Source organism: Dromiciops gliroides, chromosome 3 (assembly GCF_019393635.1).
Source record: "Dromiciops gliroides isolate mDroGli1 chromosome 3, mDroGli1.pri, whole genome shotgun sequence".
NCBI classification, from domain to species: domain Eukaryota; kingdom Metazoa; phylum Chordata; class Mammalia; order Microbiotheria; family Microbiotheriidae; genus Dromiciops; species Dromiciops gliroides.
This window is the reverse complement of record NC_057863.1, coordinates 184,265,707-184,291,960: the sequence shown is the minus strand read 5'-3', so window position 1 is coordinate 184,291,960 and position 26,254 is coordinate 184,265,707. Positions and strand designations below refer to the sequence as shown.

Genomic DNA, 26,254 nt, shown 5'->3' with positions numbered 1-26,254 from the left:
TATCCACTGTGCCACAGAGCTGCCCCCAATGCTAACTTTCCTAATGAGATATGCATGATTTAAGAAGGGTCTATGACACTAATAGCACAATTACAGCATAAGACACAATCAATCCATAAGTATGCATTAAATGCTTACTATGTGCCAGGTACCATGCTAGGTGCTGGGGTTATAAATTCAATGACTAACAATTTCTAATCTCAAAGAATTTACATTCTAATAAGCACAAGTATATGTGTGTATATATATTGATATATATAGAGAGATATGTCCTTGCTAGAATATAAATTCTTTGAGTAGAGATGGTTATATTCAGTGTATTATGTATATGCATGTTTATATATACCTATATGTATAAATATATGTATGTGTGTTATCCAGTAGTTCAGTCATGTCTGACTCTTCATGACACCATTTTCTTGGCAAAGAAACTAGAGTGGTTTGCCATTTCTTCCTCCAGTGGATTTTTTTGGGGGGGGTGAGCAATGGGGGTTAAGTGACTTGCCCAGGGTCACACAGCTAGTAAGTGTCTGAGGCCTACACCACCCTATCTACTGAGTCACCCAGTTCTCCCATTTATGCGTGTATGACACACTGTAACAATTGGAATGATGCCACCTGCTGGAGACTTACCACAGGACACTCCGCCATGAGGAGAAGACGTCTGAGGGCAAGACATGCCGCTCTTTGGAGTCAGAAAGTGATGTTTGCTTGTGGGAGGCAGTTCAGAGGGGAGGGAGTTTTGGACCTAGAGGTCCCTCATCATTTCCGGGACCCTGGTGAGCCACTCAATTAACTCTCCATATATTAAATTTGGCCCTCACAAGGCCAAGCCTCTATGAACATTCAGACCAATACTGTATACACTCAAACAAACTTTGACAAGTTAACAAATTGTGAGGGGTGGTGGATGTTCATTCTAGTAAAAGCTTAATCATAGAATTCCTTTAAATAATTTAATGTATTTTAAATATGTGTGTATCCTTAGCCTTATTTCCCTCTTCAGCTCTAAATCTATGAATCTATGATCCTACGTGTTACTTAAAGTGAAGAGCACTTGTATCATCAATTCTTCATATCTTTACAACTAAAAGAAACAAATGTATGCATATGAAAGGATTTTCCACAAAAAAAATCCACTACATAGTAAATTACAATTATGAAAATGACAGATTATAGTTATTTTCAGGGCATATACTTCTTCTTCTTTTTTTTTTTTAGTGAGGCAATTGGGGTTAAGTGACTTGCCCAGGGTCACACAGCTAGTAAGTGTCAACTGTCTGAGGCCGGATTTGAACTCAGGTACTCCTGACTCCAGAGCCGGTGCTCTATCCAGTGCGCCACCTAGCTGCCCCAGGGGCATATACTTCTAAGACCACTTATTTCATTGGACTGGGCCCTTCCTCATCGACATGTTAAAACTTTCTAACTTGGTAGATGGTTTTCAAGAATTCCTGTGGCCAAATAATCTGTCACCCAGCAGACAAGGTGGTCCTCCAGCTACAGAGCACTATCCCATCTAAAGGAGCTTGGGCTCCACGGGTCAGGGTCCCCTCCATGGAAACCGTGTTAGTGGGAGTTTCTAATCATGCTGAACTTAATTATTAAGCACTATACATTTTTTTTTTAAAAAACTTCTTTAAAAGATACGTTTAAAAGCTTGGAGATGTTTAAAGGACTCTTTCCTTTGGGGTACATAAGAGTTTCTGGTTGAAGGCCAAGCAACATATAAAACATATCTCCTTCCTTGAAGTCCCCTTCAGGCAACAATTGTTTCCTGGATATGGTTTGAAGTTTGAATAATATCCTTTCAGGCTTCACAATAACATGACCTCATGTAAGAACAAGTGTTCCTACATCAATTTGCAGAATAGCATTATCAGGTCCCCAGCCCAGTACAATGCACTTAATTGTTTAGCTCTAGAAGGAAGTTACTAACTTATTGACAAATTCACACTATTTTATTTTGTTGTTTATCCTTTGTTCTCCAAGAGGACCATGAAATCAGGGTGATGTCATGACTTGCACTGAATTGGATTTAAGTGAAGGAGGTCTGTGCAAAGTCACCAAACTCACTCTCTTCTCCAGAGCCATCTAGGTCCAGTGGCAAGATATACATCAGGACAACTGGAGATGGCCCCAGATATTTTTAAGGCAATTGGGGTTAAGTAATTTGCCTAGGGTCACACAGCTAGTAAGAGTCTGAGGTGACATTTGAATTCAGGTCCTACTCATTCTAGGGCCAGCAGTAACAGTCAAATCTTGCTTACCTACAGCAACTGTAAAAATCTCAGACAGGCTTCTCTTCCCCTTACCTTTGCCTCACTTTTGAGTTACTTCTAAATGGGGTACACATTGAGGAAATACAAATTAATTTTAACAATTCTGTCTTACGTAAAACAATAAGGCACAGTGACTAGAGGACCAGTCTGGCTCACTTCCTCCCTGTGCCACAAATTTGGCTGGGAGACCCTGGGAATGTCATTTAAGTTAATGTCCCAGGCAACTAATACTATAAAGTTATAAACTAATTACTGTACACTAGTGAAGGGCATTGCCTCATCAAAAGCCCTTCTAAAGCAGAGTTTCTCAAATCCTTTATATTCTTTTATTCTTTATTCTATCATTTATTATATTTTAAACTCTTAAAAATTAAGGACCCCTCTCCAGGAACTTTTTATTTACATGGGTTATAGCTATTAGAAATTAAAGCATTTCAGGATTATTATGAAAATAATTTTGACCTTGTGGTCTCCCTTGAAAGGATCTCAGGGACTCTCTCAGGGGTCCCCAGACCACACTTTGAGAACCACTGCTCTGCAATGATAAAAGAGTGGATCTAAGCCAAGGACCAAGAAGTTAAAACAATAAAGTGAAAATGAATATGCTATTGGGGGGTGGTAGGAGACAGGTGACCCTCCCCATTTGGGGAGGAATCTAAATCCAGTAGAGAATCTCTTGCCTAATCAGAATGAAAAAGGCACTAAAAAGGCAGCACCCAACAAAATGGATTCTAGGTCCTTACCCTGCCTGCCTTGGGGGGGGTTGTTGTGAACAGGGAAGGAAAAAAGGTAAGGGATCAAATAATCAGCTAAACAATGAAATGGCAATCATTCCTCTGCTCAAAAACTTTCAATGGCTGTCCACTGCTAATTGAATATAATAAAAACATTACCATTTAGCATAAATGAGGAAATTAAGTCTCAGAAATTAAATGACTCCCCTCACAGCCACCCAGAGAGTATGACTACAGCAGAGTAGGATGTTGAACTCATGTCATAAGACTTTAACTATGGGATTCTATGTCATTACATGGTCCGACTCTTATTCAACCTGGCATTCATGAGTCTCCACAACTGAGCCAACCATTCTGGAAAGCAATTTGGAATTACACCCAAGAAAGTCACAAGGATGATTCACAGAGAGCAGATCAGCTCCATCAAGAATGTGTCATGTCGGGGGCAGCTAGATGGCACAGTAGATAAAGCACCGGCCCTGGATTCAGGAGTACCTGAGTTCAAATCCGGCCTCAGACACTTGACACTAGCTGTGTGACCGTGGGCAAGTCACTTAACCCCCATTGCCCCGCAAAAAAAAAAAAAAAAAAGAATGGGTCATGTCAGACCGACCCCATTTTCTTGATTACTATGCCAGTACATGAAGGGAATACCTTGATCTTACCAAAGCTTTAGATAAAGGGACCCATACTATTCTCATGGAGAAGATGGAGAACAATGATTTGGGCAATAATCCCATCAGACGCATCCAGAATTAGATATAGAGCAAGGCTCTAAGAGCTGTGGCCAGTGCCAACGTCAGCGTGGCAGAAGGTGTGATATCCTAAAAGGATCTGTGCTGGACTTGGTGCTGGCTAACATTTTTATCAAAACTTAGATAGAGGCACTGATGGTATGCTCATCATATTTGAAAGGTGACACAAATCTGGGAGGCTTAGCTAATACAATGGAAGAGACAGGATCCAAAAAAAGAGCTTGACGCTCTAGAGGTAGCTGGTAGCGCAACGGAGAGAGTGCTGGGCCTGGAGTCAGGAAGACTTGAGTTTAAATTCTGCCTCAGACACTTAGCTGTGTGTGGCTCTGGCCAAGTCACTTAAAATTTATTTTCCTCTGTTTCCTCAGCTGTAAAATTCGGATAATAACAGTACCTACCACTCCAGGTTGTTGTGAGAAACAAATGAGATCCTATTTGTCATGTGCTTAGCATAGTGCCTAATACATAGTAGGTGCAATGGAAATGCTTATCCCTTTCTCCCTTTTCCTTCTAGAGCACTGGGCTGAATGTAAAAATGAAATTCTATTGGGTACAAACATTTGTTAAGTGCTTACTATAGGTGCCAGGCACCAGGATAAGCTCAGTGGACACACAGACACAGACAAGCAAAACAAAAGATAATCCCGGCCCTCAAGGAGTTTATATTCATTTTCCATTCATTTGGAGTTTTCCTTCATATTCCAGAAACCTCTTCATCCTTCATGGTCACATCAATCCTGGCACGCTCACACCCAGTCAATATCCTATGCCTAGGAGTCCCTCTCATGGAGAGTGGATTTTTAAATTTGATAAAGGCATGCAAGGTCAGACATCTCATCATCTTCCACCTAGCAGCTCTCCTTTTCTATCATGCTCTGACACTGGATACCTTCCCCACCTGACCCCTTTAGGCTTTCTTTTGTGTGCTGTTTTCCCATATTAGATTATAAACTCCTTGAGAGCAAGGACTTTTTTTGTATGTGTATTCCCAGAACTGAGCACAGTCAGACACTTAATATTTACTGACTTCTGATGAATGGTGTGTGTGTGTGTGTGTGTGTGTGTGTGTGTGTGTGTGTGTGTGTGTGTATAAGGGAGTCATGAAGTAGACAGTTATACCAGAAAAGATCTAGGAGTTCTAGTGGGCAGCAAGCTCAGTGAGTTAGAAATGTGCTATAAAAGCCACCACAGTCCTGGGATGCATTAACAAGGGAATCTCTTCCAGGAATAGGAAGCAGTAATTCCTCCATATTATGCCTTTGTCAGTCCTCATCTGGAGGATTACGTTCAGTTCGGGTCAACATCGTTTAAAAAGGACATTGCTAAACTAGAGTGTGTTCAGATGAAGGCAGCCAGGACCCAGAAAGGCCAAGGGTCCATTATGTAAGGATCATTTAAGAAACTGGTCATGTTTAGCCTGAAGAAGAGAAGATTCTGGGAAGATATGATGGCTATCTTCACGTATGCAAAGGGCTATTATTTGGAGATGGGATCAGATCAGTTCTCTTTTAGCCTGGGGGCAGGATCAAAAGCAATGGGTACAGGTTTCAAGGAGGCAAATTTAGGTTTAACATGGATGGGGTGAGGAACTTCCTACCAATTAGAGCTATCCAAAAGGCAAATGGCAGGTCTGTAGAGGTAGGAAGCCACCCCTTCTCCATTTGGATGTTTTTGGGTAGAGACTGGGTGTGCACATCAATTAGGGGGTGAATGAACAAATTATGACCTATGAATGCAATGGGAACTACTGGAACTAACATGTTAAATTTAAATACATAACCTAAAATGAAGAAACACATGCAAAAGAGAGACACAATTTCACCTACGAGCTTTTTTCTGTTCTTTGTCTTTGGGAATATTCATGTTTGATATTTGTCAAATCAATACCACCACCACCACCACCACCACCACCACCCCAAAAAAAAGAAAAAGAAGATTTGGAAGAAAAAAAATTAATTTGACACTAAAATTTAAAAAGGCAAGTTTCCCAAATAGCCTCTTTTGAACCAACCTTTTAAGGTTTATTTCACGGTAACTTTCTTCCTGAATGCTGTTATTCTGCCCACTCCCACTCCCAGCTTTTGTGCACTTAAATCTCCTCTGCTTGCTAAGGACTCCTTGCTTCACCAGTCGCTACTACCTGCTGAAATCCTTCTCAAGACTCAGCTAAAGAGGCTCCTACTTCATGAGGCTTTCCCAGACAGCCTGGTCCAGAAGCAATCAGCTTACCCCCTCGAACCTTTGTGAGCCTCCGGGGCCATTGTTTGAATTCTCTCTCATGCATTTTTTTGAAAAATTTTCTACAGGTCTTATGTCTTGAGGTTAGTTACAACCATTTTCATTTATTTTTTCCCCAGTACCTACTGAAGTACCTTAATAAAATGTCTGTTTTCATCATTTGGACAAAGCAAAAGGCCACCACTCTCGTTCTCCTTGATTGCTATGGACAACGCTCACCCTACACTCCCACCCCCACAAAAAAATAAATAAAACTCAAGAATTAATAATGGGAAATTATTTGCATCACTATTCACCCAGGCCCAAACTCATGAATTCTTTTTTATACTCTTACCACAATTAGTGGTTAAGTCCTGTTGATTTTTTCCTTTAAAATGTCTCAGTTTCCACCCCTTCAATTTCATTTTCTATCATCACTATATTCTTCTTTTTTTTTTGAGGGACAATGAGAGTTAAGTGACTTGCCCAGGGTCACACAGCTAGTAAGTGTCTAGTGCCTGAGGCCAAATTTGAACTCAGGTCCTCCTGAATCCAAGGCTGGTGCTCTATCCACTTTGCCACCTAGCTGCCCCTCATCACTATATTCTACATCACCCTGATCACCTCATATTTCGATCACCAAAATTGCCTCCGGGCTGGTCTTTCTTATGCCAGTCTCTATGCTTCAGTCCATCTATTTTATTTTAATGAAATCCTTGCTTTCAGTATATTCACTCCCCCTGCCAAAGGTTGCTGATTTACTTGGCACATCAAATCTCAATCCTTCTACTTGCCTTTCAATGTCCACTGTAATCTGGCCCTATCCTATCAATACAACCTTATTTTCCACTAGTCCCCAAACACATACTCTTCACTCTAATCAGACAGGTCATCTTAAGAGTTCTCTCCCATACTATGTCTTTATTCATGCTGCACTATTATTTTGACCTTCATATCTTTCTTCTCTCTCCCCCTAATCAGCCATATCCTTAGGCACTCTCAGGTCTCAGCTCTTCTAAGAATTCCCTGAGGATGGTAGCATACACCACATAACTCCATTTGCACATACTATTTGAATCACTCCACTGGGACCTGACAGCATACTGTTTGTTCTATTCTTTGCCACATAACTTAGCAATTTATGTTATACTACATATCTATATGAATATGTATTTATGTATTAATGCACATGTATATAAATACATATATAGAAACACATACAGGATAGATAATTAGTACCTATTCTGTATGTATTTCTATCTATGTATTTCCTGTCCACTACGTGTGCATACAGACATAAACTCTAGCTAGATAGTTGGAGAGGCAAGAAAAAATGCATAATGAATAAGCAACTCATTCACTGTATGCTTGCCTATTCTTTATGTGTCTGTTATATCTCCCCAACTGCTCATTAGTTACAAGTAGGATTAGGAGGGACCCAATCTATTAAATTTTTTTCAATGCCTCATAGCACCTTAAATGATACTAGGTACCTAGTGGCTACTCTCATGCTCGGTTTGTGTCTCATTCTTTTTTTTTTTTTCGGGGCAATAACGGTTAAGTGACTTGCCCAGGGTCACACAGCTAGTAAGTGTCAAGGGTCTGAGGCCGCATTTGAACTCAGGTACTCTTGAATCCAGGGCTAGTGCTTTATCCATTGTATATATACATACACACACACACACACACACACACACTTTTGGGGGACAGGGAAAGGTGGATTAGATACAGGGAAGGAAACTCCTACCAACTAAGAGTACCACTTGCTCAGTAACTTAAGTCTTTGGGAGTTGCCTAAGTGATCTGTCCAGGGTTATACAGCCACTATATGTGAGAGGAATGACTTAAACCCAGCAGTTCCTAACTCAAAGGCCAGCCTCTATCAAAGATGGTCATGCTGACTTACATACCTACACACATAAATATGTATCCATCCACATAGGTGAATAAACTCTCAGTAGTTTGATTTTTGCTAAATAGATACATATACACATCCATATACATAACATTTTGAAGTACAATACGCACGTGCATAATTTTGGGGGGAGAGGGTGGTGAGGAAAGGAGAGTACTTAGCATTCAAAATACTTTATGAATACTTAAGTTATTAGCAATATTAATAATAGGAATGTGAATATGAATAATAATATTAATACTTAATATTAATAACAAAATACTTAGATGAATGAAACATTCAAGAATTTTTAACTTAAGATTCTATGGCTAAACATCCTGACTCTTAACATGTACCCTTGGCAAACAACAGACCACAAAAAAACAAAACCAAAAACTATTTATTCTGTTTTTGTTTTAGAGCAGGCACTTCATCTAATAACTTTTTATGCCCAGTGGTACTAACTAGGAACATAGCTCAATGAAAACTTGTTAGATGAATCTGCTAAATCAAAATAATAAACATGGTATTATAACTTTACTCCCACAAGCCAATCCAAACGCCACCTGGAGGAATTGCTCGTAGACTAGCAGCAGCACACAGATCAGACTGAGAACCATTTATCTATATTTGCATGGGCTATTCATCTTTTTTGTGACATGGATCCCTCTGGTAATCATCTAGTGAAGTCCCTGTTTGGAATAATGTTTCTAAATGCATAAAGTAAAATACATAGGATTACAAAAAGAAATTTGTTATATTGAAATAAAGATGCAAGTTTTCCCCCATCTAAATTCACAAATACTCTGAAATCTACTCAAGCTAAGTATCCCTATTCTACCAATCTTGACTCAAAAGAGCTATAGGACACACCTAGCCCAGTACTTTGCAGAGGTGGAAAAGTTCACTGGCTTGGCACACTGACTTTATTTTCAGATTTTTTTCACTGTATTAAGAGATTTTGATGATTTTTTAAAGTCTCTTTTTTTCTTTTTTTTAATTTAAAAATACAATTTCTTTTATGGGATGACTCTCTGGAAGAGGAAGAAGGGAAGAATACTGGGAGAAATTCTAGCAATATAAACAACAAAAGCTATCAATAGTTTTTAAAGAACCCTTATTCTAATGGAACTCCTCCTAACATAATTTTTGCTTCTTTTTTTATTGAACTGTACAAGGTGGGCTTCCCTTTCAGCTGGCCTACCTTTACCTTACCATAAGTAATGGTAAGAATGGAACACTGAATTTATATAGTTGCTAAAATCAACTTAATTTGGCAACTATGCAAATTCAATGTTCCATTCTTTACCAGATATACTTTTAAAGTTCTGGATATTTGGTTACAAAGTGCAAATTAAAATGCCTATGAGAACGTTAGGAACTAATTCAGGAACCTATGAAGTAGTTTGAATGGAAAGCAATTATTTTCCATTAGACTAAAAATAAACAGGCTCTTTTGAATAAAAATAAAGCACAAACAAATAAGCTATCAGTGATACTTATAACCTCCTAAACCAGCTGAATGTCTGTATCTCTGTACAGTGTACCACTTTAAGCCTTCTGTATCCCTAACATGATGCACCTCCTTGAACATTTTGTATGCCTAGTATGGTGTACCTCTTTGACTATTCTATATCCTAAGTACTGTGTACCTTTGTCTATGCCTTTGGCATTCAGTTTTCTGGCTGAACCAATACACAGGCAAGTTCTCCAATCTCAACTCAATGTTTAATTGAAGATTTACATAGAACTACCTGCATACTACAAGTGTGGGAACAAGAATTCTCTGACCAACTTGAAATAAACAGAACTGAAGGGCAAGTCTTCTATTTGCGATTCTTCACATGGGAATGTTCCCCAGCTTTTGCATAGTCACAGCAGGACAAGGAAACATTTGACAAACACATTCCACTCTCATACATGTCATTCCCAATTCTCAAAGGTATCAATATTTATTTCATAGAATCTTAAATTTAGATCAGGGAAGGGACTTTGGAGGCCAGCTAGTCCAATTTTACTTTAGAGATGAGGAAACTTAGGCCAGCCAATAAACATTCAAAAACCTACCTCAGACGCTAAATCTGAATAAGCATAAAAGTTAGGAGGAAAGAGGAAGGGAAGGATGGGGAGAGACAAAGAAGCAGACTGTTGATCTTTATCAAAATCCAAATCTATTCTTTGTTTTGAAGACCAATATTGACAAACACCTCCACATCACAAAAATATAAACATACATTAGAAGACAGTTGGCTATGAGGAATTTAAATCAAAAATCACCTCAGAATACAATGATAAGAAGACAATACAAAATGCAATGATAGCTTTGATTTGGTACAGTTGCAACAGAAAATATTTTCCTTAAAGCTAAGAAAAATATTAATCAGTCTTTCCATTAGAAAACTGAAAGGAAAAAGCTTTGTCAAAGAAAAATATATCTGTAAAGATAATAATATTTGACATTTATATAGGGTCTTGTGGCTTCCAAAGAAAAGTAATGCATTTGACTTCACAGCTACCAGAAAAGTAAGCACCTCCTGACTCTGGGAGGGCAGTAAGGTAGCACAGTAGATAGAGCACCAAGCCTGGAGTTAGGAAGACCTGAGTTCAAATCTGCCCTAAGACACTTATAAGCTATGGGACCCTGGGCAAGTCACTTGACCCTGTTTGCCTCAGTTCCTCACCTGTAAAATGAGCTGGAGAAGGAAATGGCAGACTACTCCAGTGTCTTTGCCCAAAAAAACTCAAATGGGGTCATAGAAAAGTAGGACACAACATCCTGACTCCAGGGCCAGCACACTATCCACTGCATCACCTAGCACTTAATAAAGGCTTTTCCACTGAATTCATTCAAAGGGAGAGTGCTCACCACTCTCCATTAAAGGGGGTAATGTGAGAGCTAAGGAGAGCTATATTCAAGTCCCACCTAGGAAGCCTACCACTTGAATGACCATGGACAGATTACTTAAAACTCTCAATCTATTTCCTCACATGTACAACTGAGTCATATAATAACACACCTCCTTGTTGTGAGGATCAAACAAGAAAATGTAAGAACACTGCCTAAGAGCCACCATTTATAGAGGACAAAGCACTTTACATGGAATCTCATTTGATCCTTCTAATAACCCTGTAAGGAAGATGCTATTATCCTTGCTTAACAGATGAAAAAACTGAGTCTCAAAGAGGTTAATTTACTTGCCTGCTGCCAGGTGTCACATCAGTAGGAAGTCTCTGAAGTGGGATATATGTGAGTAAAGCACTTTCTTATATGGGCAATGGTTGTAGGGGTTAGGCTTCCTATCCATGTGACCTCAACTCCTTGAGACTTAGTTCCTTCATTTGTAAAAATGGACTCAATTTCCTGTGAGGTCCCTTCAAGCTCTTCATCTAGAATCCCTTGGATCACCAAGGATCTTTTCGCTCTTCCCATTCTGCCGTTTCCCCAATTTTTTAGGCATCTCCATTAGATCAAAGATCAATAGCCAACATTGTGCTTTACAGTTAAAAAAAGATTTTATGTGGGCAGCTAGGTGGTACAGTAGATAGAGCACCGGCCCTGAAGTCAGGAGGACCTGAGTTCAAATCCAGTCTCAGACACTTAACACTTACTAGCTGTGTGACCTTGGGCAAGTCACTTAACTCCAATTGCCTCACAAAAAAAAAAAAAAAAAAGATTTTATGTGCTGTGTTTGTCCCAACCATGACCCCATGGCCTAGATCTTATCAGGATCTCCAAATTCCATAAGCTGGGACTCCAAAGTCCATTTTAACCTCAGCTGTTCTTTGCCACCCAGAAGCATTAACCCTTCTGGCTCCTCTCCCCTTCTTTTCCCAAGCCTTGGAGTTAAATAATCCTACAAAGCTGGTTCAATCATGACCAGCTACAAGTCCAAAGTCTCTGCTATCCTTTGGCAGCTTAGATCTTTGTTTTTTTTAATGTGTGAAGAGTCAATGGCAGAGGTTGTGTGTAAATGACAAAGTTAGAGAGATTAGTATTAAGCTGTAACCAATTATCCCTTCCACATGGAGGGGGGTGAGGGGTGTGGTGCCCCAGCATTCTGGAAAATCTGGTAAAATTTTTTGAGCCTCCCTTCATACCAGAGAAAAATGATTTTTTTTCTCTTTCTTTTATGGGGTGTTAACAGTAACTTATTGTAAAATTTGGGTTAAGTATTTGGTCATAGGCTGTATGTCATCTGCTAGCTTTCGTGTGTTGTCTGTTGGCTTCTGAAATACTCCCCTAAAATTCCCACTTGATTTTTTTATGTCAACTGGCAATATATCGAAACCACAATAGGGAAAGTCACAATGTGGAAGAGATAACAGGTACAACATGACAGGTATATAAATAAGCTATATAAGTACATCCAGAAAACCATAAACGTAAAATGCTATTTTACACACTGATTCAACAGCTATAATGAGGGGAAAACTAATTTAGTTATATAAAAGAAGCAATAAAATATCTGGATTGGCTACAACCCTTGTTTACTTAGGACCTATGTGGCTCAGTCAGTAAGATCTGAATTCAAATTCAGCCTCAGATACTTAATTGCTGTGTGACCCTGAATCACAACTTTTGTCTGCCTCAAAGGTTTCCTCAACAGTAATAGGGAAAGCTATCTCACAAGCTTGTAGTGAGGATCAATTGAGACAATATTAGCAAAGCATTTAGCAGTGTTTGGCACATAGTAGTGCTATTTAAATGCTTATTCCCTTTCCTCCCCCCTTAGGTAAACTACTTCACTTCTCCAGCTCTATTTCTTTGGTCTCAACTAGAGCTCTTGCTTTTAGGTCTAAATCCTACAGACATGATTAATGAGAAATGCTGAAGTTGAAAGGTGAATTCAAAGCTCTCTCAGGGCAGAGTCTTCATATCTTGACTTTACCCTCTAGCATACTCTGAACATATTAAGGACTTAAATTTGTTGAAATTCATGAAATGCCATTGTATGAACAATGGCTCTTGGGTATATTGTTTCAACTTGATTTTTTTAGAAACTTGTTAATAGACACTAAATTCTCTTCCCTATAACTCCTGTTGCTATGCAATGTGACCATCTGCTATTATTTTGTTATTAAAATTTTAATTTTTTTTTGTTACATTCTAAGTTCTGACCTGTCTCCCTCCCCCCTTCCCCCCCACATTAGAGGTCATTTTTCACACACACACACACACACACACACACACACACACACACACACACACACACAGTGTATAACTATCATTTTCCTTCATAAGTCCTTAGTAGTTGATCTGAGCATTTATAATACTCAGAATAAGTCATTTTAAAAATATTTAAATGGAGTATACTAATTGAGTTCTAGGGGAAAGTATGTGGAGTTTGAGATATTCATAATTCATTCACCTTGCTACATTCAGTTTATATACTGCTTCCCTCCAAATAATCCTGTGAGCAAAGACATGCTGCCCATAATATATTTAACTGCCCAAAGCACTGAGTTATGATCTCTTCTGTAAAGACTGCATGAACAATGAAAACAATAAAAACAATCTAAATGGAAAGAACAGTGAAACCAAAATTGAGTGCTCTGCAGTTATAATCAGGAGAAAAGAGGAGAAAATACAGTTCTCCCCTTTTGTTGGAGAGGTAGGAGACTACAGCTGTGGAATGCTATATATGCTGTCAAACTAAGTCAATTTGTTAGTTGATCTTGCTGAATTTTTAAAAAAAATTCTAGGTACAAGAGAAGACTAAATAGGGAGAAGAAGGTAAGGAAGATATGTTCACAAATGAATGTTAATGTAGAACATATATCAGATTGCTTGCTGTCTGGAGGAGGGGGAGAGCAGGGAGTGAGTGAGATAAAAATTTGAAACTCAAAATCTTTCAAAAAATTAAGTGTTGAAAATTGTCTTTACATGTAATTGGGGGAAAATACTATTTAAAAAGTTTTCATTTTTTTTAAATGAATGTGAAATAAAGACAAAGAACATCCATAAAACTGCTGAAAAAAGACAGCATGAAAGGAGACAGAGTGCAAAGGTCTTTCTACTTAATAAAACGGTCTCCTTAACCCTTCTTTAAAATGAAAGATGAATAAGGAAAAATGACCCATTCTAAAGGAGGCAACTTGTGTTTGTCACTAAGCATTCATATCAAGAAATACCTGCAACTCCACAGGAATCAGGTTATTTTGATATTCGCAGCTGGAAATGTTTTCCAATAAGCAGATTGACTTGCTAATTCTTCTTTTAAAATATTATTATTTATCCTTACAGATGGTTTTACCTTGTACTATCCTCTCATGTTAATGCCCTACTCTAAATGCCATACAGTGGTGTGCCAAGAAACGCTTTAATGGAGGTGGGACAAACATACTTGATTAATCTAATAGGAGACTATCAGAGTCAGAAACAACTGCATTTAAGTCCTGCCATTTACACAGACTAGCTTTGTGAGGGTGGGCAAGTCACTTAACTTCTCAGTGTCTCTAGGTTGCTCTCTAAAATGCTAAATAACTGATCACCTGCCAACCTGCATCAATGGAGGGAGTTTCCACACCGAGGAACTCCCCCATAGATTAAATCATAGTGCCTAAATTAAAAAAAAAAAACAAAACTACAAACTTATGTGTATACTATCATATACTAAAGTAAATAACTTTTATTACATAAAAGGACAAGTCCTTGAGGTACACAGGGTTCAAATTCCTTACTATTCATTTAAAATTTCTAACTCAAAACATACTTGAATTTTCACTACAAACGAGAAGAGACCTACACTGGATACGTGTGTAAAACCATTAAAATCATCAGTTGCTGTAGGGGGTGCTGGGCCTTGAGTTAAGAAGACTTATCTTCCATGACTTCAAATCTAACCTCCCACACTTACTAGCTATATGACCCTGGGCCAAGTCACTTAACCCTGATCGACTCAGTCTCCTCATCTGTAAAATGAGTTGGAGAAGGAAATGGCAAAGGACTCTAGTATTTTTGTAAAGAAAACCCCAAATGGGGTCACAAAGAGTCTGACATAACTGAGAAACAACTGAACAACAACATATAAACCTAGCGGAATTGAATCTCTGTAACCTAGATCCAGGTTATCTGCTTTGTAGATCATCCGTGGCATTTTTTTTAAATCCCCAGATGCCATCTAGTTTATGCCTGGATGTTCTCTGAAGCCAGCTGGTATGCAGTCAAGGAACAAGTTTACTTTAATGAATTAAACATAATATAAAAGGTTCATCTGCAGTTTAAAAAAATTATAATGCATTCCAAAGCCAAATATGACTTTTAGATTATCTATGAACCTATTCGTATTAATATGAATAATGGAAAATTAAGAGACTAAGCTCCCAAATCTAGTACATACAGATACACATCAATTTATGCAAGTCATATGTTCCTGAAAAGTGAACAAAGTTTATATGTAGGCTTGGGGGATTGTCTTGTAAGCAGGGGAAGAGGGGACACCAAAGCTTGGATTTCTGTTTTTTTTTCGGTCTAACTAGGATTAGTTCAAAAGGAAGAAAAACAGAGTAGGTAAATTCATGGAGATGATCACAAGAAGAGGAAAGAGAACAAGGAGTTCACTCCCTCCCTTCTTTGCAGAGATGGGGTTAGTTTAGCTGAACTGTTATTTTTCTTTCTTTTTTTTTTTTATTTTGTTGTTATAAAGGATGGCTTGCTGAATAGAGGAAGGGTGAGTATATTTGGAAATGAGGACAATACAAAAGCAAAAAAAAAAGCCAATAAATTAAAATCTTTAGATAAGATTTTTTTTTATTTTAAGAAAATGCTACACAGAGAATTCCATTATAGATGCTATGAGGCAATCATATTGTTCTCTTGTAGAATTTGGGCATAATGAGCACATTGGGAATAAATCGCATCCCCATTCTTCAAGAACTCATGCCAGAGATCCAGTGTTATGAACAAGCTAGTGGAAAGGAGTATTCTGAACCAATTAGAGGAAAACTGGAGGAGTCAGGACACTGCATCTTTTATTCCTCAATCCAAATAGTATTTACTGAGCTCCAAATATGTGCCTACTACACACTGTCCTAGATGCAGCGGGGATAAAAAATGGTGCGAGGCTTATGCCTCGCTCTCAAGTAGAACTGAGAAAACATGCATATGAAACAATCTGAGACACAAGGAAATCTATGATCTTGTGCCAAATGTCAGGGAATAACCTAAGGTGACTTCTGTGAAGCAGGATGTGCTGTGAGAATGAGGCACCAAGCTGGAGTCTGTCTGAGATGTAAATGCACTCTCCTAGGAAATCCTACTGCCTTCTACTTATTCATTCATTTAGCAAACATTTATTTAAATACCTACTAGGTAGTGGCACCAAGGTGCTAGGACCTGAAACAGACAGCTCCTGAGTTAAAAGAACCCAATGGGTTTGGAGTCAGCAAACCTGAGTTGGAATTCTGATTCCGCTACTTATTTACCTGACATGGGAAAATAATTTAACTTTAGAGAAACCTCAGTTTCCCTCATCTGTATATAAAAACCTTGAGGAACTCCACACTAATCATTGTATTACTAGTATCCAATGAAGAAAACACATATTTAGTGATGAAAAACTGTTATTAATTCAGTAATTCTTTTTAATGGATTTGTATTTCATTGATAACACCTACACAAAACTGAAAAAATAGCAGTATCTATATGACAGATAATTTCATTCAACCAACAGGAAGCATGCATTGTTTTCAACTTCAGGTGACACTGTATTTTCTTGTAGTTAAATGGGTATCAAAATGATATTGCATAGTATGTGTGTGTATATGTATATATGTGTGTGTATATGTATGTGTGTGTGTGTGTGTATTTATATATTTATGGGTCTAGGAACCTATCCTGCAATAACAGGGACCTGTAGCTCACAAATTGGAGAACTACTCAACTAAAACATTCTAAGGTCCCTTTAAGATGCCGCAAGGTGTCCCCAGGGAAGGGTTTGAAGGAAGTCAGAAATACCTAGCCTCAGATACTTAGTAGTTGTATGGCAGGTCACTTTACCTTTTTCAGTCCGTTTTCCTTATCTATAATGTAGGGATAATATCAAATGAAAGAATATTTGTAAAGCACTTTGGAAATTATAAAGCACCCAGAGGAAGGGGAAACAGATGAACTACTCAGAGGTGTGTTGTGGTGAGGGGAGGGTAGAGAATGGTTTAAGACAGAAGACTTGGGGTAGAGCTATCAGACCCTCCCATCCCAGGAAGTCCCATAATGCTAACAGATGCAATCAAGACAAAAGCAGGAACTCAAACACAAGGATTCTATAGTTCTTTCTTAGAACTTTGTAATTAGGTTCTCCTATTGTCTAAATTCTCAGACAGAATTCAACTGCCAAGAAGCCACTCCAATACACCTCCCCCTAATACAGTTTCTAGAATCCTAGTTATCCATTCCTCTGGGACCACACCCTACCCCTCACTCTCAAATTCTACCAGGGACTCCAACTTTTCAAGGTACTTGCTTTCCCTCAATATTTGCTCTCATCCTTTGTAACCTTACAGAGGAGATTCCTCCTCCGACTCCCCAACTCCAAACACAAAGGCATAGGAAGAAGGAATGACAAACTCCCAGTCTCCCACTGACACTTCCAGTCTATTCCTCTCCCCACACACATCTCTCAATAACTTACCCTTTTTTAAGTCTATCCAGTCTATCTATTCTTATTTCTACCATCTAATGACATCCATGTCACTCATCCTTTTCACATTCCTGAACGACTTTAGCATCCGGCTCTCAACTTCCTCTCTACCCCATTGTCTGCCACTAAACTCCAGGACTTAAATATTTATGATGAGGGCCATTCAGACACAAATCCTCTACTCCTCAGTCATCTCAGTCACATGTAAGCATGACCACACATTACATCACTACTACATGAAACTTTGTTACTTCATAGATCTTAAGATTTAGAGCTAAAAAGGTCCCTTAGGGTTTTTGCCTCATCTTGTTCCACATCAAACCTCCAGTCCTGCTCCCTCATCTCATTAGAAGGCAAACTCCTTGAGGGCATGGACCGTATTGCTTACTAGAATCTATATGGCCTCTCTCGGTCCCTGAGCACTGCCCCCCCCCCCCAGTTTAGCACAATGCCTGGTATATAGGAATTAAATAAAATGGCTTATCTATCAATCCAAAAGCAGCTAGCTGGCACAGCAGATAGAATTCCAGGTCAGGGATCCCTGGACAAGTCACTTAACCCTGTTTGACTCATCTATAAAATGAGGTAGAGAAGGAAACAGCAAATTACACCAGTATCTTTGCCAAGAAAACCCCAAACACAAAGTGCCATTCATGACTGAAAAATGACTGAACAACAGAAACATCAATCCAAATTGAGTACAATCATTTCAAGACCCTTCTGAGGACCTAAGAAGTTAAGTGACTTGTCCAAGGTCACACACTCCCCGTCACCTCAAATATCCTAATCAGTTTCCAAAATCTTGTCATTTCTAGCTTCACAACATCTCTCACATGATTTCTTCTCTCTGCAGTCACCAATGTTCATCTGGTCTCACCTGGATTACTACAGTAGCCTCCCAAGTTGTCTCTCTGTCTCAGATTCTTTCCTCTCCAATCCATTCTCCTAAAGTACAGCTCTAACCATGCCAGTTCTTTATTGAATAAATTACAATGGCTCTTTTGCTTCTAGGAGAATATATCAATTTCTTTGTTGCCAGTCTTATTACACATTACTTCCCTTGTCCATGAAATTGTCTACTTCTTTCCCTTTGGCTCCAAGCTGAAAAGTCTTTCTTGGGCTTCAAGACTTGACTAACCAAGTGCTTCTCCCCTGCCCCCAGTTTTGATGGTCTCTGATCATGAGAGCCATATTTTCACCAAAGATAGTACTCTGATGCATGCAAACTGACTTTCTTGCTGTTCCTTACCAATAACTGAAATGGTCTCTGCCCCTGAAGAAATTTCATTCTACTGAAGGAGGCATGTTCAGTTAAGTGAGGAGAGTGAATAACCAGTACCCCTGCTCCTTGGTAAGGGCCATCCTCTACTTGTACCCTTGTTCTCACCCACTTTTGCTCTTCTAGCTCCTTACTCTGGGAATAACATCATACACACTGTCAATCTCTCCTTCTACAGATTCTTTCTCAACTACAAATATGGATAATGGAGTCACAGGATGGTAAGCCGCAAAACTAGAAGACAATTCAAAAAGTTGTCTATCTCTAATTCTTCATTTTACACGAGAAGAAAATGAGGCCCATATAGGTAAGTACCATACCAAGGACACAAAGGTGGTAACTGTCAGAGACAGGAATCAAACCCAAGTCTCCTCAGACCAGAGTATTATTTCCCCCAGACCACATTAGGTCTCTCTCAATCATAAAAATGTCTTCCTCTGATCTTTCAATCTCATTCAACCATGATCCCATTTCTCTCTTCTCAAATAATCAAATGTCTTGAAAAAGTCATCTATACTCAATGCCTCCACTTCCTCCTAATCACCTTCTCTTTAATTCCAGGCAATTCTTCTACCCTCTCTCCCCCAATTTACTGAAGTCACTCTTTGAAGAGATAAATGTTTAATCACCAAGTCTAAGTCATTAGGAATCTTTTTAGTTCTCTTCCTACTGGACCTCAAAAGATGCAGTGAAGAGATCAGCAAAATCCCCAAGTAGAGATTATCTTCTCCCTCAGCTTCCAAGACACCATACTCCCTAGGTTGTTCTAGCTTTCTCTCCATTCTTCCCTGTCCCTTAGGGATTTTCAAACATTGAAGCTGTTCCAAGACTCTTCAGCTTAGTTCTCTACTTTCTTTCTCATGAAAATTTCATTCCCTCCCCTGACTCCTTTCTTTTCCTGGTATAACAACCCAAGTACAGGAATTTAAGAAGCCTTTCCACCTTGAACTGATCTTTTATGCCACTTGCCAAATTATCTTTTTTTGGGGGGGGGAGGGGGAGGGGGTTTCTTAATTTTTTTTTTAAATGAGGAAGGTGTTAAAACTGGTGTAATAGCTCCATAGAATAAATATTCCAGATTTGGGAGGGATGAAGAGGGAGATATTTAGAACCCTTCACCAGAATCCCCCCACTTGATCATATCTTAAGTAAGGGATGTGCTTTGTAGATGGGGTTACTCAATGACACAAGCTTGACAAATCTTTCTTTCTGCCAGACTATCTTAAAACAAAGAATCTGCCTATACTCCAAAATTTTCAAGAGCCTGTAAGAAATTATGAAATGATGAATACAGAGAAGCATGAAAAGATATATAAGAACTGAAGCAAACTGAAGTAAGCAGAAAAAGGAAAACAATATACATGATTACAACTGTGTAAATTTAAATAAGAAAACATCAAAAAGGAATATTATAAAATTATCAAGCTTGGCCTTAAATAGATATGAGAAGACACCTCTCCCCCTTGAATTAGCAGATCTAAAGGCTACAAATCAAGTCAACAAGCATTTGTTAATCACTTACTATGTGCCACTAGATATACAAAGAAAGGCAAAAACATCTCTGGCCTCAAGAAGCTCATATTCTGGGGATGGTGGAGAGAGTGTCTGCAGGGCAAAATACCAATTTCATACAAAATACATAAAATGTAAGTAAATAGGAGGTAATCTCAGAGGGAAGGCACAAAGAGGGAGGAAGGGGAAAAGTAACAACCAGGAAACCTTTCTTACAGAAAGAAGGTAGGATTTGGGCTGAGTCTTGAAGGAAACCAGAGAATCAGTAGTCAGAGGTAAAGAGGGAGAACATTCCAGGTATGGACCAGTGAACCAGTGAAAAGACAAGAGTTGGACAAAGTATATTGCTCAAGGAACAGCAAGGAGGTCAGTGTTGCTGGATTATATGGTATGTGGAGAGGATTCAAATGTAAGAAGACTAGAAAGGTACAAAGGGAACAGGCTGTAAAAGGTGTATGTATGTATGTATGTATGTATAAATATATATATATGATGCATTTAACTCTGCATATCAGACTTTCCCCATGTGTTGATTTAGTTTTGCAGGACTTTTCACTCCTTTAAAAAAAAAAAAAATTTTTAAGGATCTCTCTCCAAGAGAGGGAGGGGGTGATACATTGAGAAATGTAGGTGATATGAAACAAAAGATACGTATAACAATGTTATTATTTTTTAAATGTTCAGTGGCTTCATACTGCCTACCACAGCCATTCCCAGGCATTTAAAGCTTGGTCCTGACCACTGAATTCCAAATCATCTTTTGAAATCTAAATTCAAAGTCCACTACACACACCCCTACCTTCTCAGCCATGAACTTCCTCCCCTTAGACCTCACAAAGTACTATGCTTGTACCTCTCTAAATAAGTTATAGCGGAATATATCAAACCCTTCAACTGATCTGGCTCATGTCTCTTCTAAAATATGTAGTTCCTTCCCAAGCACCTGGCATAGAGCTCTTAGCAGGATTAGTGCATAATAAATGTTTGATGAATTGGATGAAACAAAACAAAAAAAAAAGACCAAAAACTAAATCAGAGACAATCAAGATGCATTTATTAGGCACCTACTGAATGCCAGACACTGGGTAAAGTGCAGGAGCATACAAAGAAAGGCAAATAAGAATCCTTGCTCATAATCCAACAGAGGAGACAACAGGCAAACAACCACATGCAAACAAGATACAGACAGGCTAAATTGGAAATCACCTCATAGGGAAGGCACTAATATTAAAGGGGATATTGGCAAAGGCTTCTTTGAAGAAAGGAGGATTTTAACTGGGGCCTGAAGAAGTCAGGAAAGCCAGGAGGAAGATGAGGTGAGAAAATCCCAGGCCTAGGGGACAAGCAATGAAAATGCTGGGAGTTAGGTAGGTGGAGTGTCCTGTGAAAGCAACAGCAAGAAGGCCAGTGTGACTGGATGAAACACCTCTAGTCTGCACAGGTGACTGTGGCATTGGATGAGAGAAGGTGAAGCCCACAGGATTTGGTAAGATATTGGATAGAGTGGGATGTCAGTGAGAACTGAGGATGAAACCTGGGTTTCAAACCTGGGTAACTGTAAGATGTCTAGCTATCAACAGGGAAGTTAAAAAGAGGAAAGGGTTTGTTTGGGTTTTTTTTTTTGGGGGGGGGCGGATAATGAGTTCAGTTTTTGACATGATGAATTTTAGATATCTAGAGGACACCCAGTTCAAGATGTCCAATTGACAATTGGAGAAGAGGGACTAGGAGGAGTTAGGCCAATTTACTTAGAGACCAGGGAAATAATGTACTAGTGAAATCTTTTAAGACTTTAATTTTTTTTTAATTTTTTAAAACTTTTGTTCCTCTAGCTACTAGCAATAAAAATCCTTAAAAAAAAAAAAAACCTAACTAACTAACTGGGGCAGCTAGGTGTTGCAGTGGATAAAGCACCGGCCCTGGATTCAGGAGGACCTGAGCTCAAATTCGGCCTCAGACATTTGACACTAGTTGTGTGACCCTGAGCAAGTCACTTATCCCTCATTGCCCTGCAAAAATTAAAAAAAAAAAACACCTTAAGAAGTGTTACTGGTCTCTGTAAATGACAGCATAAAAGGTAAGAAGTGAAAATCTGTCACCCTTTCCCCAGGGTACCTGGGTACTGAGAAACCCAAGTGGAAAAGAATGGTAGCAAGATTTGAGGCAGCAGGTGGGCCAAACCTTGAAGCTCTTAGGAAAACAGTACATAAATACCACAGAAGGTCAGGAGAGGAAGAGATCAAAGGAGCAAAAGAATCATTGAGGCAATAAGATATGGAACAGTGTCTCAAGGAAAAATTGGGTCTGTTACTTGTATATTTGAGGGGGATTTTTCAAATAGGGACTTACAAAGACTTTACCCATAAGGGATTTAAAAAGGGAACAACAAATTATAAACTGACAAGAACAAAGAGAGACAAGATATAAATTCGGCTATCAAATCTGATTCCTTGATCTTCTCACACAAGAAAAGTCACACATGCTTGCCAATTTTTATATTCAGAGTCAAGGAAAGGTAATGGCTAGTGAAATCTGAAAAGGGCACTTCAACTGGGATATCTCACCATTACCTCCAACTCAATATGTCCAAAGCTGGAATCCTTTCCTCCAATCAGATTCCGTCTTCTCAACTTTATTATCTGAAATCATGACTCATCCCTCTCAAACCTCTGCTTCATATCCATCACCACCACGTATTATTAATTTCTTCATCAAAATGTATCTCAGATTTGATTATTTTTTCCCTCTACCCACATTGCCTCTGCCCAAATCTAGGCCCATGAAATAAGTATACTGTCTCCTAACAGTCAGAGGGTGGCTCCATTTCTAGAGGTTCTCTCTTCCCTAATTCTGACTATATATCCCTCCTTGTCAGACTACTCTTTCTTATATATAAAAAAAGCTGGTCCAAGTAAAGCTCAAACTCATTTTGCCAGGTATTCAAGGTACTATACAAACAACTCTGCTCTGCCCCAAATCTTCAATGTCTTCAAACAAACTCTTCTATTTTCAAACCTTAGTGAACTAAGTAGGTGTTCTCACCTTGAATGCTATACCTTGAAAAACCTACCTTTAATTCTAGCCATTCTATGAAGAGGAAGTCTTTCCAACCACCCCCTCCTAACTCTTAGAGGAGTTAGCCTGTACCTCACGATTGAACATTTAATCACATCCTGAGCCACAAAAAAGGACTTCCCTGGAGCTGCCGTGCCCCTGAAGCCATACACCTTACCCACTTGGTTGGAAGAGTAAGTGGTTTCATGTCTGTTTGTGTGTCTGTCTAGTGGCTTCTCCTTAAATGGAACAGAGAACTACTTTCATTTCATTCTTGGTCCTTGGTTTTATATATATGTGTATCTCCAGTGCCCAGAAGAGTGCCTGGAACAGAGCAGGTGCTCTTAGTAAAGGTTTTCCTTGATAAAATGCTTTCACACCAATAGGGTCATGCCACAACCCTCCCCCTCCAATACTCCCTCCCACACACACTCCAGCACCACCAACAAAAAACCCTGTCATTTCTTAAGTCAGCAGGATGTCTTTTCCAAGCAGGAGCTGTACACTGATGACAAACTAAAATCACAACCACCAAGAAAAAATAAAGAGCAAACTCGACAGTCTGTCCTGTCCCATTACACTGAACTCTTCCTTCTTTCAAGATTTGGTCCCTCCACCTTTCAGTCCTTCAAGTAACATTTCCTTTCTTATTTGAGGACTTAGCAAGTAGCACCCAATGAAAAAGCTAGTCAGATGGAGGAACCCACCTCCCCAGGAAGAACTAAGATCCTGTCCACACACTGTTACTTTTGTAACACTAACTGCAGGCTAAGCCTAGAGACTGAATCAAACTCCGGAAAAGGTTGGATACACATGTAACACTTAACTGCCGGCTCAACCCAAAGACCGAATCGAACCCAGGAAAAGCTTGGATACACATGTTAACACTAGCCGACAGCTCAACCCAGAGACTCTAAATCGAACCCCGGAAAAGACTGGATACACCATTAGTGATCCAGTCTGCCTTCCAGAGGCGGAGGGAATGGGAGTTAGGCTTAGAGAGTAAAATTTAGCATGAGAATAGTTAAATGCTGAGTAATTTCCCTGCAGTGTAAACACTAAGCTCAGTGGATTCTGCCAACTGCACAGTATTTTTATCCTATTTAATAAACACCGATGACTGGCTGCGGGTGTTATGGGGTTCCGTGGCTGTGCGCGGCACAACTCTCTCTAGACTAGAACAACAAAGAAGGAGGGTTTTTTGAGCTGTTACCCAGAGAGACTCCCAAAGGGCATTAACCGGGCACTTGAAGAGCAGCCGAGCTCTGCCAGCCTCTTCTGCTATTCTCTGCTCGACTTCCATTCAACACACACAATTTAAGGAGATTTCTATGTACACACTACACATACACATAGACACACACACTCACTCCTCTTTTCTTAACGAGTGGGGCGGGTTGGGAGAAAATGGTGAGGGGGAAAATGAGGAATCTGAGGCGACAGTATTTGAGTACTCGGTGGCCACCGGATTTCGTCTACACTCGAAAAAGAGGGCTCCAGGTAATATAAGAACCATTACGGCCCTAAATGATCCCTATTCCGCGTCCATCTCTACCAGATACCAACTTGTACCCTGCTCCACTACCCTTAGAAGGCAGACACGCCTCCTGTCCCGTTCCCCCCCCCCCCCCCCCCCGTCTCAAGTTCACGGTTAACTCTACACAGGTTGCGTTCTTCCCCTATGGGGCCTAAAGCGATCTCAATTGGTCTGAGCTGAAGTTTGCTCGCAGATTACTTGCAAGAGAGCAAAAATCGCCGAGTCTCCCGGAAACCCGGGGGGGGGGAGGGGGTTTGGAGAGGGAGGGTTAAGAAGATCAGGTAGAGCCAGGTGTGGAAAGGAAGGCTGAGGAAGCTGGAAAAGCACCCTCCAGGCTAAAAGCGCCTGCACCCATGAAGCATGCACTCACCGCGCGCGCACACACACACGCACACACACACACACACACACACACACCCCACACACACACATATACACACACCCCTCACTCCCCACCACCACCACTCAGAATGCAGTGTGTGGGCAACCACAGCTACACTACCGCCTGCATCAGCAGTGCCACTCACTTCTCCCATCCCTCCCCCCTCCCCGCCCAGAAGGACTCCCCATCCAAGAGGGGAAAAGAGAACCCTGTCCACCACTCCCCACCACCAGCACCTCCTTTCCCCCCCATCCACGAATGTCCAGCAAGCAATGAATGAATGGGGGCTCTCCATCCATCCCCGCCAGCACACACTTACAGGCTACGTAGGCGACAAAGGCGATGATCACTAGCAGCTTCATCCTCCTCCGGTTGACGGCAGTCAGCAGGCGTAGCAGCGGCCCCTTGCTCACCATCCCTGGGAGCAGCGCGAGCCTAGGACCCTGCCGCGCGCGCGGGGACCCGCCTGCTGCACAATGCGCGCGGCAGGGCGGCAGCGGCCCGAGTAAACTCCTCCCTCTGCCACCCAGCCTTAAAGTCTCCGCCCCTCAGCGCCAGAGGCTTCCTGCCGATAGACACTAATACGCAAGCGCAATTTCAGTTCCTCCCTCTCCTTTACTCCCCGCCCCCAACCCGCAGGCGCAGGAGCCACATCTTCCCCCCGCCCCTCCGGTCATCAAAGAATGTTGGGGGCGGGTAAAGGTCCAACTTCCACTGCTGTGCGCATGCGTAGAACTGTGCTTCTTGACCACGCCTTCTCATCTGTCTGATCTTGTCTTTTTCACCAGCCCTGCGGGTTCTGTCTGGCAAGCTTAACTTTTGGTTAATTTCTGCAAAGATATTTCCTGATGAAATGAGGGAACTCAGAGCTTTTGAGCATTCATGCTTGCCCTTTATTCTTGCCTAATCCCTTCTCTCTGCAGCTAATTTACTTATATCCTTGAAGCGCTTTGAAAACGTCACGGGGAAA

The 26,254-nt window shown here is 40.2% G+C and overlaps 1 protein-coding gene across 2 annotated transcripts in view; it reads right to left on the bottom strand.

The window, feature by feature from the left end:
- Positions 1 to 25,821, bottom strand: part of UXS1 (UDP-glucuronate decarboxylase 1) — a 141,452-nt gene extending 115,631 nt beyond the window's left edge. For both annotated transcript variants that reach the window (XM_043998344.1, XM_043998345.1), the window contains exon 1: positions 25,604 to 25,821. In XM_043998344.1, coding sequence (XP_043854279.1) covers positions 25,604 to 25,700 — 97 coding nt within the window. In that variant the 5' untranslated portion in view covers positions 25,701 to 25,821. The remainder of the gene's footprint in view (positions 1 to 25,603) is intronic.
- Between the last annotated feature and the right edge of the window lie 433 nt (positions 25,822 to 26,254).